Source organism: Parasteatoda tepidariorum, chromosome 9, assembly GCF_982258835.1.
Source record: "Parasteatoda tepidariorum strain Cologne lab strain chromosome 9, Ptep-v5.0, whole genome shotgun sequence".
Lineage (NCBI taxonomy): Eukaryota > Metazoa > Arthropoda > Arachnida > Araneae > Theridiidae > Parasteatoda > Parasteatoda tepidariorum.
Window position 1 is genome coordinate 104,676,156 of NC_141763.1, and position 19,158 is coordinate 104,695,313.

Sequence of the window (19,158 nt, forward strand, 5' to 3'; positions counted from 1 at the left end):
TAAAAAAATTATATAATATGCAATGAAACATTTTAGTATAAATTTTATTCATGAAAAGTTGCAAATTACAATTTAAGATTGACCAAAGGCTGAAAAAGTTTTCTTTTAATTTTACTTTCAGCTCTCTTTTTTACAATCAAGCTAATGTTAACTGCCCGTCAAAAAATAGTATTAATATTTATTTACATTTTTGTTATTTTCTTTTGATTTGGATAGCGATTGTTCCTATATGTGGCGGGAAGTTAATAATATCTTTATAATTAATTTTTACATGCATATAAAATATTTTTAACTTATTTTTGTTTTATTTATTGATGAAATGCACATTGACTAACAATTGTGTTTTGTGAACTGAAATATTCTGGTGCTTTTGAAGCGCAAATCAGTTTCCATTTTGATGAGCTTCTCCTCATCAGTGTTCAAAACTCACGATGAGATTTATTGTTAATTCAAACTGTTTTTAGAGAAATATTTCTTATTCCTCTGTTTTTCGGGCAAGTTGTGTTCTGAATAAATTTATCTACATCAACACTATTATTTTATAGACTATATAATGTTCCCCATTGGATTTAATGTTATTTAAATGTGTAAAACCTCAAATAAGGTGTATTCTGAATAGCTTTCTATATATTAAAGAAAAAAATTGTATTTAAAACTATGTTAGAAACCTAATTATTCATTGAATGAAATGTGTTCATGAAATATAAACCTGGAGGCTTAATATTTCAAATGCTCCATCACCAGCTTCACTCCCAGATAATGAACTGAAGCTCCAGCAATTTTACTATGTATTTATATTCATGCTGTTGAGTTCTTAATTTTAAATTTTATTATATAAAAGAACATTAACTCACTCAGAAAATACAAATTTAATTTACAGTTGAAGTATTTGTTCATTCTTAAGAAGAGAATAATAATTCTCCCTTCATATTAAATCTTACATTGTTAAAAAATATATCTTAATGTTGAGAATTGTTTTTTATAGCAACTTCTCTAACAGGCAATTTCAAGGAAAGTAAGCTATAGAGGATTAATTTTTTTCATTAAAATTAGGATGATGTATTCTGTATCATTTTTTTGTTAATATTGCAAGGAAAACTGAACTGGAAAAATGTTTCTTATTGTTATTTTTGGTAAATGGTCTTGAAAAAAAAATAATTTTAATCAAAAACTAATTAATTTTAATTCTAATTTCCTAATACTAATACATTAGTTTCGTTTGCTTTGTCAATGTATTATTCCTGTCTAGGCTTTTCTGAGAGGTACCTATTTTATGAAAATTAAAAATTATGTTAAAAAATTAACAAAAAATATGGATTTATCGCTTCTTATGGAATACAAAAATAAAATTTTAAGAAAAAGTATTTTGTGAAACTTGTTTTTCCTAAAGTTGAATTTGTGAGGGTACCGCTAAACAGTAGTAAATTCGACCTGGATGGACCCCTGATTAGTAAGTATTTTTTTTTCGATTAACGTAAAAAAATTATAAAAAATAAATTTATTCTTTTAAGTGTAACATTGAATAATCAAAAACATAATACTTATCTTAAATTAAAAATGTTTTTTTTTTTAAAATCAAAAATATCTATTTAGATGTGATGCTTGTCAGTATTTATGCAATGGTTTGAAATGCATCCTTAAAATTTTTCTGTAGTTATTCTAAATTTAATTTTGTAATAAGAGTAACTTTTCAGTTTTTGTAACAAGAGTAACCACAAACATTTTGTTTATTGGAGTATTTTTGTCACTGCGAAAGAGAATATTTCTAAATCCTGATCTCCCCCCCCCCCAACTATAACTAACTGGTAATGCAAAAAAAAAAAAAAAAAAAAAGTGCATAAAGGTTTACCCAAGGGTGGCTATGAGTTATACCCTTCAAGTTGATCCCTTTCTGTGATTTTTTTTTTTTTTTAGTTTCTTGTGAGCAAAGTTGTCAAGACTTGGTGATTTTTCTGCCACAAATCACAATATGGAAATCTTCTCCTGAAAAACTGAAAGAAAATTGAAATTTAATGAAATAGCTAAACTCAAATTCAGTTACGATTGAAAACACTTTAATATTAGTACATCTGCAATTCCCTTTTAAATCACTTATAATGCTGTAAACTTTTATTTTCAGGATTGATAAAAATGGGAGAGATAACTATAAGCCCAGACCTTTTTAAAGGTCTAAAGTTTTGCTTGATTGATGAAGGTGAAAGTGAAATTGTGGATAAAGTGAGTTTTTTTTTTTTTACTACTTATTACATTTCCTTAAATCAGTGCTTTCACTACAGAGCGAAAACGTGAGAATCTCGCATATTTTTTCCTTTTCTCGCATTGAAAAATGATTAACGTGAGAAGTTCACACACTCTATTAATTTTAAAATGCATGAATCTCACGAATTTTGGAAAAATGTTTGTTTTTCGCCATTTTGAAAAAAACATGAAAACAGCTATGACAAGTGTTGAGAAAAAAAATGAGTCCTTTATCAACTACTTTAAACATAGTTGTTTAAAATTAGCTCTGTTTTTAGTTGTTAATGAATTACTAAACTCCCTCATCGACAATTTACTGCAATTTATAAAAGTTGAAGTCTGTGAAAACTATGCTGGAAGACCTAACAAGAAGTAAGAACATGGAAATAACTTCAATGAACTTCACTATTCTAAAACAGAAATAATTGAAAACTCTATGCTGGTAGATGTAGTAGAGGATAGGAAAATGTGAGCACAAATGATACAAATTTAATTAGTGATTCCGAATAGTTCAGCATCTGTTGCAAGGTCACTTAGCACCCAAAACCGAATTAAAACAAAATATTGTAACAAATTGCATTTGAGCAACTTAATGAGAATAGCTGATGAAAAAGTAGATATAGAACATTTTCCATATGATGATGCAGAAAATATTCAATGGTTTAGAAATTATAAGATGTTAAAAATGTATTATAATTAAAGAAATATTTTTTTTCAAATCTACTCATGTTTTTTTTAGTTTTTAGAAATCTCACTTAACTTTTTGAAATCTCACCCTGTTTTTGAGAAAGGGTGAGAAATTCTCACCCATTTTTTTTTTTTTGACCTGTTAAATGTTTGAGTGTTATATTTCATTGTTTTTATTTATATATTTATTTATTTTGCTTTAGGCTTTATTGGTGATTTATTTGGTGGAATTTTAAAGAATATAGAAAATTTTTGCTTTTAATTTTAGTTTCCATTTACTAATGGGATTGTGCTATACTAACTGAATATCCGTTCTTGGTATCTGGGGAAAGGTTTATTCAATTTTTTATTTTGGATTTCATTGTTTTGTTCCAAGCCAAATATAAATTTTACTAAATTTAATACAGATACTAGGTCTTAAAGATTGCAAGTAGACAAAAATGTTAATCTTTGATTAAATTACATTGAACAAAAATTAAAATCATAGTTTAAATGAACAGTATTTAAAAAAAAAAAAAAAATTGTTGCTACTGTTATTAGTATTAAGAATGCTGCCAATGAAAAATAATTTTGGAAATCATGGCACACTTTATCAAACTGAATAGGAAATCGCGAAACTTATAATATTGAATAATGTTTTTTTAACTAAAAGAAACAAATAAGACTGAATTTGATGTAGTTTAATAGGATATTATATTAATAAAATATCAAGTTGGGAGGAGTGAGTATAATAATGAAATGTTAAAATAATGTTTGATAATAACAGCTGTAAATTTTAATTTAAAAAAAATTTTAAAACCTGGAACCATAAGCGAACATGGTAAAGTAATAGATACTGCCATTACACACTTCTCTAAAATTAATTTTAAAAAATGACAAACTTGGTGTGCACAGTGACAGTGGAAGGCACAATAACATTAAACAATAATTAAATTATTATTGATTAATAATTTTTGGGTAATATGAAAGTGGCTGGTTTTTCAACAAAACTATATTTTAAAAGGCATATAAAATGTGCATTTGATCAAATTTGCCTTTTGTATTCAGTTGATGGAAAAATTAATTTAAAACTTAAAAAACTGAAATGCTAAAAATTTTTAGAATGCTCTAGACTTTTTTTTTAGAAATATTATTATTTTTTAGATCAAAGCAATTTTGTTATCTGGCGGTGGAACACATAACAGTTACTTGTCCGATATGGTGACACACGTAATCAGTGACAATCCGGATAATCCTGGCATCAGTGAAGCTCAAGAGCTATTTGAAAAACCTGTGGTTACAGTAAGAAATTAATTTTCAAAATTAGTTTTATTGCAACTTATTCAATCCTTTGTTTCTCTTTTCGTTTAAAAAGGGCTTGTTTTTTCTTAAATTTTTAAAAAAAGTTGTAATAAATAAAAATATTTTAAAATGAACTTTGAACTAAATAATAAATTATGATAGCTTATTTATACTGTCATTGTTGTTGAATTAACAAATTAATCACTATATGTTTATACACTATTACAAGCAATTTATTACTTGAAATCAAAAGTGGTTATACAAGAATCCAGAGCTAGTCGACCAGGGCTTAATGTTTTGAGTTTTTCAACATGTCAACAATTGCAGTGGTTGCAGCTTCTTATTAAAAGTAATCAAATTACATTCTTCATCAGATTTTAGGTGAAAGTTGAAATTTTGACTAACTTAGCTCTAAAACTTGGCTTTGTGCCATTTTTGAAAATGGAATGAAAGCTCAAACTGAATAATTTCGTTAACTTAAATTTTCTACCACTTTTTAATTTTAATAGGGCTTTTAAGTTTTTTATTAATAATTTAAGTTATTATAATTGTTTTGAAATCTTTGATATGTGTCATTGTTTGAAATAATAAAACTGTAACTTAAACATTTGCTATGGCTGTTTAGTTTTTGGTAGGATGCTTTTGCCCCTATATTTAAGAATTACTGCATTATTGGATTCCTGTAATAATGGAAAAGAAAGTACAGTGCACAAAATATAAATAATAATAATAAATAGATAAAAATAAATGAACCACCCTTTAACTGAAATAAATGGACCAAAAGGAGCAAATTGAATCTTCATGTTTTAGCAGGATGCATGGCGTTTTTAAAAAGTGCTTAAAGGTGCTTATTTTTGATTTTCATTTTTTAAAAGCCCTTAAAGGTGCTTTTTTCATTGGGTGTTTTTAAAAATTATTTAATTTTCCCTTTTTCAAAATGAGATTTTTCCTTAACTATGTTGATTTTCGCTTCGAATTATGCAAAAAGACACAGCTCACATTGTTCTATACAACATTTTCACAATTAATTCAACCCCAATCTATTTCGACACATTCTCAGTCTGTAGCGTATGAAAACGCCATTGGTTTAACATGATTCAAAATTTCATGATTTTTGGCAATTGTCAAAAACAATGCCAAAAGTTTTTTTTTTTGACATGGTTGTTAAAACAAGATAAAACCGTCAATTGACTTTCCAACCCTGCCTAATTATGATATTTTTTTAAAGCGCTTAAAAATATTTTTTGAGTGCTTGAAAAGTGCTTAAAAGGTGCTTATTTTTTGTTGAATAATTTGGCTATGCACTTTGTCTAGGACTCAATCTTAATGGTTTGAGGAAGGGACCTCAAATTTGTTGATTAACTAGTGGAGATGATATTTAAAGTTAAGAAATCAGACAGAAAAACGTACATTCTCTGTATAAACATACCTTTTTTTTTTATGGATCCCTAATATGTAGGGGGTAGCCACAGTTTTGGAAATATGGTCCTAATAGTTTGGTCCCTTTAATGTTTTTGCGTTTTTCACCTTATCTCAAAAACTTTTTAAGCAAACTGAAAAAAAATTTGTATGCAGTTAATAAAATTTGTTTATGCCGAGATAATTCCTTGCAAAATATTTTTTTTCCTATGGCCGTTCATTTGACACTCGTCATTCAGGTATCAGTAGAACAGATTTGTTGACCACTCTTTCAAGGGCGCATATTAGGTTTGTTAGAAAAAGAATGAAAGAGCATCCATGCCTTGTCCAGGATTTGAACCCAGAAAACATTCTAATGTGAGGTCAGCTCCCCGACCGCTACACAGTCTGGTCGACTCCATGCAAAATATAACATTTAGTTTATATTTGTTATTTTATTGAATAATTGTTGAAAAGCCAAAATTCAGTCAAATAATTCTTAAGAAATCAAATTTTTAAAATATGACTTTTTCCAAATTCGATTTTTAAAGAACTTTGCAACCGAATTTGCTTAGATTTTGTATTTTGTCATTTAAAATTGCATTCCACCAAAATTATGTAAAAAATTTTCTACTTAACTAATGAAATAATAAATATTTACTAAAAGTAATATTTTGCATGGAATTATCTTTGTATAAGAAAATTTTATAATTATGTCTACTCCACTACACAGTCCAGTCGGCTAAATGCAAAATAAAACTTTAGTATATATTTAATATTTTTTATTATTTTATTTAATAATAAATAAAATACTACTGTAATTTTAAGGTATATAATTTTTTACATAATTTTAAATAGTTTTTAAATGACAAAATACAAAATAGGAGCAAAATTCTGTCAAATAGTTACCAATAAATCAACCTAAGAAATCGAATTTTGAAAATACAACTGTTTCAAATTCATTTTCTCAGGAACTTTTCAACTGTATTCGCTCAAATTTTCTATTTTGCCTTTTAAAATTGCATTCACTAAAATTATGTAAACAATTGTAGACTTTACAAATGAAATAATAAAAAATAATAAATATTTACTTAAAGTAATATTTTGCATAGAATTATCTTTGGATGAAAAATTTTATAAATTTGTGCAAAAATGTTTCAATTTATTTAAAAAGTTCTCGAGTAATGGTGAAATATGCGAAAAGTAAAATTAGCATTAAGGGGTCCAAATTTTGCACTGCTCTTGCACCCCCTTGCTCAATAAAGCTACATGTAGAGGGATTAAGAAGGAAACTCATTGGTTATATTGTATTAAAATATCTTCAACATTACACATGAAAAAAATCAGTTGATTTGATTAAATGTTTTTTTTTTCTTTTTAAATTTCAAGTGATTTAAATTATGATTTAACTATGGCTATCCTGCCTAAATTATGCCTACCCTGATAATAAATGAGGACTTTGTTGTAAACTCGAGTTAACTGATTTTTTATTGAAAAAATAATAACTGTAAAAACGGATATCTCTAACACAAAAATTTAAATAAATAAGATTTTCCACCCTTCATCCAATTAAGTCCATTATTTATAAATCCATATTTGTTAATCACTTTATCGATCTATAACTGATTATTTTATGTATATATATATATTTATTCTTAAATGTTTTAAACATTATATAATAAAAATCAGTATTAATAGCCTATATATTCTCTTTTCAGAGCCGTTGGGTTTTAACATCAGCCAAATGTAACAAACTGTTACCGTATCCTTTTCTTAGTGATAGTATTATTTAATAATTTTTTGATTAACTATTTTGACTTATCGTCTGAGCACTTGCAACACCAAAAGACCTTCTTTTAAACTGTTATTTTTTCTCATTGTTACTCAATGAGGAAGTGTATTTAAATGAAATTTCTATATCCCAGAAATGCTCAGTTGATTAAAACCAGTCTATAGCTCTTATAGTTAAAAATTTATGTGTCTAACTCTTAGAGTCCAGCTCTTATAGTTAAAAATTTATGTGTTATATATACAGCCTACCTTCTGTAGTATTATTTGTATTTAGTATCTGTATTATCTGGTATTATATTTATGCTTAATCTGTATTATCTGGTATTATATTTATGTTTAGTATTATATGTTAGTCTACACTCTTTAATATTATATGTTAGTATGACCTTTCCAATATAACAACTGCTACATGGAGTCCTATTTTCTGTTCCATAGACATTATTTTAACGCCCTTTAGAACACCCAGCTAAACCCTTCATTTCAATATAGCGAATGAGTTTTTAATTATCAGGAAATCAATCCCAAATCTTTTCAGTTGTCACGTTTTTTGCTCTTTAAGTGAATTTTAAATTTTAAGCCGTTAAAGTTGTGATTTTGGTTATATTTTACTTAATCACTCCTGCCACATATCACTTTCTGACTTTCTTATTTTTTTATTATACCGATCGATCTAAGAATTAGCACATTCTGAAATTGGTTTAAAATATAAGCTAATTTTTTAAAAGTAAGTTTATTAAATTTATTTTCATTGTAATTCAGCAGTATTTTCTGTTCTTAGCTGTTGCTGCTTCACCTGGATTATATCAAAATTTATTTTTTAATTTATATATTGTTAATAAACAATTAATTTCTTAAACAATATATAATAACATGTTACTGGGTAATTCTGTGCCAAAGGGCTGAAATAATGTAAATGAAGAATATTTCAGTTTTGTCTATAGAAAAATGAATACATTATGTGTTGAGTATATAGTTTGAAGATATCTTTTTTGCATTACCTCATAAGTTTGATGTGTTATTTAGAATAAATATATTTATATTAATTTTTAATTCTATGGAATTTCATTTCCTCACTTTCAACTCTTACCCCCTACAAATACAAAAAAAAAAAAAAAAAAAAAAACCCACCTTTTTTCTGAAATAGCAAAGTTTTTTATTTTGCTCAAGTTTTATTTTTTAAAATTAACCCTTGTATTGTTGATTCTATTTGTTAAATTGATTCTATTTGTCATTAAAATGATTCTATTTATTAAGTTTTTTTTTTTCTATTTGGTGAAAAATTTTAAACCTCATAATTCATATAATTCCTTCACTCATAGGCAAATATGTATAATATACGAAAGTATATGAATTATGTGTATAATATACCACTGGCAAAAAAATTTTTAGCATTACTCATTTTAAATAAAATTGCTCAAAATTCTCATATTTTACTCAGTAGTTAATATTTTTCTACATCACAGAAAATTTTGAACATAAATCATTATTAAAAGGAAAAAATTAAAATTCTTTCTTTTACCTGCAGTTAATGTTTTTAAGTATTGCAGAAAATTTTTTAGTTACTTAAAGAAGAAAATTCCCCAATCTTAACTTGCTGGAGAATTTTTTTCTCTGCTTTGCACCTCCGCACTTTTCAATTTATTATGTCATTGCATTTGAGTTTCAGGCATGTTGTTATTTATATCAATCAATATCTAGTTCTTCATAGTGTCTACTTCTCTTTAAAACCATAAAAGTCACAAATTTGAAAAAAAATCATAATTTTTTTTCTTTTTAAGCACTTCTAGAAGTGAAAACTCAAAATCCGCATGTGTAATAACATCGTATTAAAAACATCAACAATTGCAAAGCTATATGTAAGTGGCCAAAAAACGATAACTACAGGAAAACAATCACTATACAGCATGAATGTGTGATAAATAGTTGCAAAATACAAACCGAGCTCAAAAGTTCATTTACGTATCATGTTAAGGATATTAAAAAAATTTTTTTTTCTTTTAAGAGAAAAAAACATGTATAAATGGCTAAAGAAATAACAATAGAAATAATCATAAAAAAACGATTTTTACAAAATTTGAATAACATAATAACATCAAAATTGTGTGTGTCATAATAACTTTGTTTTTACAAATTCTGATGTTTTAAATACAATCGATAACTGCCAAAGAACAATTGGAAATCGACAGGAATTTACAATGGAAAAAAAGTTTCAACAAAAATGCAAGTCAAGCGGATTAAAAATAAATTACTCCAATTTGTGTATTGCTGTAACCTCATATTAAAAATTGCAGAATTTAAAAACAAGCAGAAAGGGCTAAAAAAGAATCAGAAAGCAACATGAATTCACAATGAAATGGTTGGGAGTGGAGCCAAAAAGTGATAACTCGAAATTTGGTAATACCTTTATAGAAATACCTTTAAAAAAAACTTTAAAACTGTATGAATTTTCGAGGAAATTGGTGGAATGGTAGATATTTTTAATTAATTTTTCCATTTTTTTACTCTGTAGGGCACTTAGTCACAATTGAAAGCTAATGGGCAGTGTTTTTCGTTAAAAACGAGAACAAACTCATTTTTATGGACAGAAAAAGTGTAAATTTAGTTTAAATGAAGCTTACTGTTATAACATAAGAAATTCAAAATAATTCAGTCTGAAAATCTCTCAAAGAAAAGATTTAGCATTTTCAAACTTTTTGAAGAAACCGAAAGGGATTAATGAACAGACTAATTTGAAAAGTAGTAACAATGTAAATACTCATTTAAAAGATTATTTCCCTGCCCCAGTCTAAAATCCAAAAAGGCAAATATTATATATTTAATTATTGATTATTTTCTGAAAATTTTTAAAAATTAAATAGGAAATGTTATTAAAATGTGAGTAAAATTATAGTTGTATGTTTTCATAAACTGAAACTAATGACGTAACATCCGAAATAAAAAGAAAACGTAATTATTATTATAGAAAAATTTCAATTTGTACACCTGCACTGGAAAGAAAAACTCAGTTAAAATAGTCTCAAACAGACAATAGTGAGATGTGCACATCTTAAATTGAGGATGAGATTCATTTTGATATTTTAAAACACTTGTTTTTAAATTGTATAATATATTAGCCAGCTCCGTTGATCAATTGATCTGCCTTTTTAAATAAGTAGTTCAAGTATTTTGAGGTTTAAAATCATACAGTCAAAAATTAAGATGATATTTAAGTATACTATTCAAGTGAAAGTGGATTTCATTTTGTCTTTTACATGATCACCTGCTATCGTGGTGGGCAAAAATAAATACATAAGTAAACGAACAACCCTGAATAACTTTTGATCTTATGATTGGATCTTGTAAGTTCTAGGACTCAATGTTAATGACACGAGATGGTGAACTTAACTATGCCAATTTATTAGAGCGAACGATATTTTAAGTTAAAAAGAAAGAAAAAACAACACTAATTAGTACTTTTTCTGAATAAACATACCTTTTTTCCCCGACAGATTCAGATTTCTGATCCCTAAATTCTAGGGGATAGCCGCATTCTGAGAAATATGTACCCAATAGTTTGGTCAGAGGAGCAGTCCAAAGATCCACCCCCTGATCCTTTAATGTTAATTTTATTGTTTGCACATTTCACCATATCTCTAGAACTTTTTGAGCAAATTAAAAAAATTTTGCACACAATTATAAATTTGTTAAGCCAAAGATAATTAAATGCAAACTTTTAGTATATTTTTATTATGTTTTATTATTTTATTTAATAATAGTCAAAAAATTTTTGAGTTGTGAGGAATATAATTTTTGACATCATTTTAAAGAATGTGATTTTAGGTGACAAAGTTAGAAAATTCTACTTTTAAAAATAAATTTAAAAAATAATAAATTGTTGTTGCTTGTCATTACACAATTTATAGGTTTTATAAAAAATTTTTATGAATTTTTAAATTCATTCTTTTGCACAGAAATAAATTCACTGTTGTATTGATGACTTTGTCAATATACTTATTCACTTTTCTTAAAGCAATGTTAATCTTAAACGTGAAGTTTAAAAATTTTTTCTACTGTACACTTTCCATTCCATCTCCTATAAAATGGCAAAGAAACTTTAAATGTAAAGAAAGTTAATGTAAGAATACATAATTAAAAAGTAAAAACCTATCAATATATTTTTCAAGCAAACAATATTTAAAAAAAAAAATTAATTTAGAGAACTTAAAATCTGGGTCTCGTTCGGCGCCCCATTACCTGGCGCTCTGGTTGATCGCTTGTCTTTTCCGCAATGTGTTGGTACAAAGTTTTTCATTTAGTCTAATGCTCATAGAGATTCAGAATGTTTTAGATCAATTACATAATTATTTGGGTAGAAACAGTGCAATTGTTCTGAGAAAGCTGCAAAAGGAATTAGAGTAAATTAGGAGTTCTTTGGTGTGCAAGTAGCATGGCAATGGCAATGAATAAGCAAATTGGATAGGTCATAAATTGACATGCTCATTCCTTCATTTAAATTTGTGCAGTTAGTTTATTTTCTAAAAATTTGCTGATAAGTGTAATAATTTTCTCTAATGGAATAATGAAAGAATATATATATATATATTTTTTTTTCTTTAAAATTTATATGTGGGAATAGTCTTCAGATGCTAATAATGTTCATTTTCTCATTCCCTCATAAGTGAGAGAATGGCGTAAGTGGTAAGTGTTCTAGTTCCTTCTTATATGATAGTCCTTGTAAGAATGTTTATTTTTTCTTTCCCTCACTGTGAAAAAATGATATTTTTGTGATGGATTGATTTAAAGACTTTAAAAAAGACATTTTTGTTTCACTTGGTTATTTTAAAAAGCTGAAAAGAACCACCATGAACTTAAATGCATTAATTAAAATTCATATTTTGAACATGTTTATAACTAAAATTATTATTCTCTTACCGTGTTATCATTCTCTCATTTTAATAAACATAAATTTTAGTGTTTGAGCATGACTGCTAAGTTTTTCTTGTCTTCTCATGTGTTTTATTGCAGAAGAATTTAGAAATTTCTAGTCCCTACCTGTTAACAGTTATATTTCTAGAGAGTGATAAAATCTCTGCAAAGAAATTTTGTTTTTTCATCCACATTTTTCTTTAATATTTCTCAAAGTTTAACTGGATTCAGTGCTGTAAAGAATCAACTCTTCTCTGGATTAGTTGTTAGTGCATCTCAGGTAATTATATCAGATAAAATTGTAAATAAAATGAAACTTGTTAAAATTTTAAATTTGCTTATTTATTTTTAGAATTGTAAAAGAACGATGAAGTGAAATCAATCGGCATACGATAGATATATTTTTCGTTTTATATTTACTCAGTAGAAGTTAAAATGAACAGTGGTTTATTAGTACGAGATCACTAAAATCCAACTCTGGTCACTCTCTGTTCAGTGACCTAACACAATCAATCAGGTGTACAGAGATAGTAAACTGTTTGGGCTATTTGATGTTTTGGTCTGTGTTTCTTTATCATAATTTTGAAAAGATATACACGTTCCCTGTAATTTTTTTTCTTAAATATAATCTTTCTGTACTTTTTCACCTAATTTTACACAAATTTCTTTCTTTTTTTTTAATTTAATATAATGCTCTACTTTTTGTAAATATGCAATATTAAATCTGCTAATTAAAACATAATTATGACATTTTAATCAGTTAAAGTTTATTTGAATTTTTTGATTAGTTAACAAAAAATTTAAATATTATGTTTGAAAACTTAATTTTGTGTTGGGGTGTGTAAATAGACCAGTTAAAATTTTTACATAATAGTGTTATATTTTAATTACTTGTCTTTGTATCAGTGGCTGAATTTTCTGTCTGAAAGAAATTTTTTTTGCAAGCATATGAGATCTTTCTTTATAACCAGCCTCGGTATAATTTAGAAATCATCAATGAAGTAAAAATAAAAGTATACACATTCAAGGAAATTAAAAATACATTGTCAAACTCTTAAAAAATCACTGCTTAAGAAAGCAGATGGAACTAAAATCATGAATTCAAAAGTGTCCCTCTGCTGTTACTTGTCAAAATTCCATTTTTTATTTTCATAATGATTTATAATTTATCTTTTCTTGCGGTGGGTTAAATCTCATTCATAAAAATTACCATTCTTTTTTCCGCATAAGTTTTGTTGTTGTTGTTGCTAATTCCCATCTGGTCTGACGGGGTCAGACCAGATCAATGAATCCGTTGACATTCAGAAAATCCGAAACCAGAATGGGAGAGGAATGAATGTCATTCCAGTCCAGCCCTAAACAGTTCAAGATGTGCTCAGGTGATGCCTGGTTTTGTTGGCATTTAGGGCAAAGAGGAAAGATTTTTTGATTTGCAGAAAATGTGAGACTTTTTAGGTGTCCACTGGCCAGTCGGGATAAGCAGGTGTTGGTTTGCCTATCACCAGGGAGAGATAGAGAGAGTCCTGGTCTTTCTGCTTTATACCAGTAGTGAATAGGTGGAAGCAGCCACTTTTGTTTGTTCTGGGCCTTTTGCCTTGCAAAAAGTTCAAGGTATGTAAGCTCTGAGGTGGAGGGAACTGGATGGTCTAGTCCCTTCTTTGCAAGAGTGTCAGCCAACTCTTTGCCGTTAAGTTTTAATAGTTGTTAGCATCGAATTTATGCAAAATAGATAGTAGGTTAAATACTGTCGGATGTTCTCTCTTTCATTTAGTAATTAGACCAGTTGTTGAGTTACTTGTTCTGCAATGAGGGGGATAATTTGAGTAGATGACCAACATTTTAAGAAGATGCTGGCTCCTATGTATTTGAACTAGAAATTTCCTGTCTGAGTGACAGTTAAGATGAGTAATGCACTCATCTTAACTGTCTGATAGCATTCCGTAAAAAAAAATTCTCTGCAAGCCTTACTCTTGAAGCTATCATTAGGCATTCTCTGAAAGTCTATGCAGCAAATGTTTATTGTTTTGACCCGTTTATTTGTTGAGTTCAGAGACTCTGGTGAATTCTGTTGGTGACATCTTGATATTCTGTTAAATATCAGAAAGGATCTGTAACTACTATTCTGTGTTATTAATACAGCATGTTTTTATTTTCTCAGATATTCACAGTGTATTATTAGTCAAGTGCTTCACAAAAAGCAAAAAAAAAAAAATTGTTTATAGGAGGGAACATGGGAAAAGTAAACAGCAAGGCACTTATGAAACATCATCAGGCAATAAAACTGGTTTTTATAATTTTCAGTTAAAGTTTTGGTATGTTCTGCAACAGAGGAAAAGTTTTAACCCTTTGTTATTTTCATGCAAGAGACAATGCCATAAGAGAATTTTGTAAAAGTAATCAGTGTTCTGGTGACTGGGATAGATTGGATGATGTCATGACTTCCCGTTTGTCATCAGTATGGAGATGGGGGGAAAAAGCATCTTCTTTAATCTTAAAAGATGGTTGATTATGGACTCAATGCAGGCTCACATCACCAACGCAATGAAGGAAAAATGTAGAACTTTTTCTGCAAAATTATCCACAAGCAATTGGATTGTGGGGAGACCGAATTAATGTTCAACATATTTACACTAAGACGGAAAAAGTTCATTGAGCGACTTTTTCGAAAGTATGTGAGTGGGTAATAAAGGATAGGGTCGCAACCTAAACTATAATGAATGCTTTGTGCAAGGCTGTGATGTTGCTTCATTGTGTGTAAAATGAACCTATAAATACAAATATATTATTGACTTTTTCACTGATTTGGACAATGAAAACGACAAAATGGAGCATGTTAATTTAAATTTTAATCTAAATGCTTTAGAATTATTAAACTCTGATAACAAATCGGACTTCGAAGGTTTTGTTTATTTAGTACTGGTGTTTGTTTATCGTATAATTATGTATTTTTTCATAAAATTATTAGTTAATTTAAAAAGGTTTGTAATTTCCTTTAGTTTTATATTTCATTTTTTTATGTGTTTTATTTAATTGTTAAAAGCTCATGATTCTTTTATTTGATATTTCGTTTTTAAATGCACATTTTATTTTATTACCTACTCAAAATTTTACCCTTGTATCATAGAACGATATATTAGCACAGATTATATGCCACAATTTTTTTCTGCATATATAAAAATGGCTCTTGCGAATAAGATGCAGTAAATGTCATTAATTTCTTTACTTGGGCTCATATGAAAACAAATCTGAAAGTCCAAACAACTTTAGTTGCAGGATTACAAGGTAACCTATCTAGATTTTGAAAGCTCAGTCGAACCTCGATTATTCGAAGTAATTGCGATCAGACCGTCATCGGATAATTGAGAGAGTTACCATTGTTTTTATTCTATTATCAATTCTAAGTTGTTGTTTTTTTTGAATAATAGTGATGTTTTTTTTAAATTTAATGTCTATTTATAAAATGCCTTTCTTTCAAACTGGTGCAATAATATTTTATTTTAAAATAATTAATAATTAATATTTTAAAATAATAATTTTTTTTAAATAATTAACTTCTACTTTTGTTGTCGATACTTTTCTAGATATTTTTTGAATAAATTATTTGCAGCATTAAACTCTGAATCATAAGATAATTACATATATTTTCAAACTTTTTAAGGCTCTCAATTCCGATGTATTATGAAAATTTATCTCAGATAACTCAACTCTTTTAGCAAAGATTGGATGTCATAATGGTTTAACTAAACTAGTAATCATGAAATAAAGGATATTATTACTTTCAGATTTCTTTAGCAAAACCAAAGTAGACAGTTTTACCACAAAATGTTTGAATTTGAGAATTTAAGAAAAATATACGCACTTACTAAAAAACTGCTTCAGAATTGACTTTTAGTTAACAGATTTTAAGAGATTTAGATAATGAATGTTCTATTATAAAAAATGGAATTAGAAAAAGTTAAAAAGATTTCTTTTCCTTAATAAGATTTTTGATGTTAAAATTGTGACACAAAGCAATGTATTAATTGGTATTGGATTGAAAATTATTGTTTTCAAGTTTTCCTGTCCTTTTATATGATTTGTACAGAATTGTATAAAATTTTATGCAAACTTAGAACTTATGAATGTGAAATAACTTGTGAAAGTGAAATGTGTACAATTCAGTACTTTAAATATATCATTGAATCAGTAACTTAATTTTAATAGCACACTTATGACAGTTGGATTACAGTTTCAGACTTATACTGGAAAGACTGAAACATGGCAAGAATTGAACCAAAGACCAGGCTGAACGATAAGAAAAACTTTGCATCTTAGTAGTGTTTTCTTTTTTTGTACTCATAAAAATTTCTGTTAACTTTTTTGTTGAATTTTTCCTCCATATTTATTAATGACATCAACAAATAGTTTTAACAGGAGAATTCAAAAGAAATTAGTTGTTTTATTTTTTTAATTTGTATAAAGACTTAATGCAGAAAATTAACTTTTGCTGTATTGATTTTACAGATGGAAAGAGAAGATAAAAAGAAAATTTGGGCAATGGTGTCATTTTATGGTGGAACATTTGTTCTCAATTATTCTAAGTCTTGCACTCATTTAATAGTTGGAGCAGTTGAAGGGGTGAGCTCTTTACTTTTCTTTTTTTTCTTTCTCCGTTTTAAATGGGAACCTCAGACTTCTATTTTTCCCTTTTTCTGATTTTCTTCTTTTCCTAATTTTATATCTTTAATTTTTAAAATTGTTAAAAAATAACTGCACCAAAACTTAATAAATTTTACAAGAGCAATCTTGTAAAATTTATAAAAACTAGTCAAATTAAAATTTAAATCCATTGATAATATAGATTGAGGTCGAATTTTGTATTATTAAATTCCAGATCTTTTTGTAGTGGTCCCTGAAAATCCTTATTTTTCTTTATACCTTAATTTTAGAATTTAGTTACTTAAAGTTGCGATTTTTAATTACATATGTTATACTATTTCTTTTAATATAATTTTTTTCTCTCTTTTTGAAATATTTTCCCCTTCATTTAAGAAGAATATCTCTTCAATTTAAGGAATTATCCCTGAACTGAAAATTTTTTTGATGCATTTCTTATTCTAAATAAAATACACAGAAAAATTTATTTAAGTAACCATTATTTATTTAGCCAATAAAAAGTTGGAACTTGTATTTTAGAAATTAAAGGCACATTAGGAAAATAATAAATAAATTCTTCAGTCTGCAAGTATAAATTTTCTTATTTTTTCCTCACTTTCTCTTACAATTTTTATATTTAATATTAAGTTCCTGTTTTAATGCTATTGTTTAAAAGAAATTCATTAACTACCTTGTTTTCTTTTAATAATTTGGTTACTTATTTAAAAGTTTTAAGGAATCCATTTTTCCTTGAAAATGCCTTTTTTTTTTTTTTTTTTAAATGTTTTTATTTTTTAAGGGTCAAAACTTATAAAGTTCCTGGATTTAAGAATGTTGTTTAGATAAGATTATTCACTCATTAGTTTTTGTAATGTTATAAATATTCTCAATTGTATTGCTATGTGAAAAAAAGTTATAAATGACATTTTAATAATTTTGAGTAAATTAGCTTTAAAGATTCAAGGTTGATAATAAGATATAAAGATGCCTTTTTTTTCTGGAAGCTATCAATTTGCAAAATCTATATGTTTAATTGATTTATTTTTTTCTTCCAATGGCAGACACTGAACTTTATTCGTTTCGCCTTGGAAGATGCCAGAGTTTTTACTCATTTCGCGTTACCCAGTGGGCATCTGTGAACCAAAGTCACGGAGGCGAGTAACATTGCCCACGCCACACTGCCACAAACCCATTTATAGGGTGGGTCACATTCATACATCACACACAACGGAGGACAACACAAGAGAGAGAAACATCGTGATTCGAACCCGACTTCGCAGTCAGGCGCACTAACCGCTCGGCCACCTGGTCGGCATATATTTAATATGATGGTATTTTAACTTGCTGCAAATGACCCACCCATATTTTTATGTATAAAGCATATTCATCAACTATCTATCAGCCTTCTTCCTCTTTGAAATTTATTTAAAGACTCTCGCTTAGTACTTTCATCTTCAGTGGTCTGTAAAACCTAAAATTAATGTATAGTTTAATAAGACTAAATCGAGATATTTTTCCTAGAATTCATGATTTTTTTTAAAGGTTCACTTATGTCCTAGCTCTTAAATTGAATTGGCATTTCTGTTATCAGCTTTACTTTTGAAGTCTTTCTTATTTACATTAATAGTTATTTATACAATGATTGAATCTTATTTAATTAGCATATTAATAATATTACAAGACAATTTGAACATCATTTTTGGAAGTGCTATATTCAGGGTTGTCTGGTTTGAACAAATGTGATTCAAACTAAATGCTATTTTTTTTAATTAGCTTTTTTTTTATAAATTTTTTTTTTACTTTTATAAATAGTTTTAGTTTGAATAAACCAAAGAAAATAACATTAAGTTTTCCATAAAAATTTTGTACTTTTAAATTTAAATACTAATGTAAATCTGCATTTCTTAAAATAAACAGAAATATATAACTTTTAAATGCTTACAAATTATAATTTTCCCTGCGGAAATTTGTATACTGATAAATTGATGTGAGCAAAATGTTCTAAAAATGCTTAAAATAGATCAACAAGTTCATTTTCTAATTACTTTTAACATTAGTTGAATAATGTAATTATTGAAGTAGTAGTTAAAATAAAAAGTTTTTTTTTTAAATCTTTTTTAAGACACATTTTATTTGCTACAATCATAAGTATAAATGGAAATGAAGTGCTTTTCTAAATTTTATACTTTGCTTTTTGGTTTATGTTTAGAAATTTTACTGTTA

General features: G+C 27.2%; 1 protein-coding gene across 4 annotated transcripts in view; it reads left to right on the forward strand.

Annotated features, from left to right (window-relative positions):
* The first annotated feature begins 143 nt into the window (after positions 1-143).
* The window catches only part of LOC107439064 (uncharacterized), a 70,373-nt gene continuing 51,358 nt past the window's right edge, over positions 144-19,158 (forward strand). For 3 of the 4 annotated variants that reach the window (XM_087152548.1, XM_016051535.4, XM_016051538.4), the window contains exons 1-6: positions 144-494; positions 2,120-2,217; positions 4,069-4,206; positions 7,323-7,366; positions 12,517-12,580; positions 16,804-16,917. In XM_087152548.1, coding sequence (XP_087008674.1) covers positions 2,131-2,217; positions 4,069-4,206; positions 7,323-7,366; positions 12,517-12,580; positions 16,804-16,917 — 447 coding nt within the window. In that variant the 5' untranslated portion in view covers positions 144-494; positions 2,120-2,130. Of the gene's footprint in view, positions 495-676; positions 1,451-2,119; positions 2,218-4,068; positions 4,207-7,322; positions 7,367-12,516; positions 12,581-16,803; positions 16,918-19,158 lie in introns of those variants that run through there. The other variant, XM_016051536.4, reaches the window with a different exon arrangement.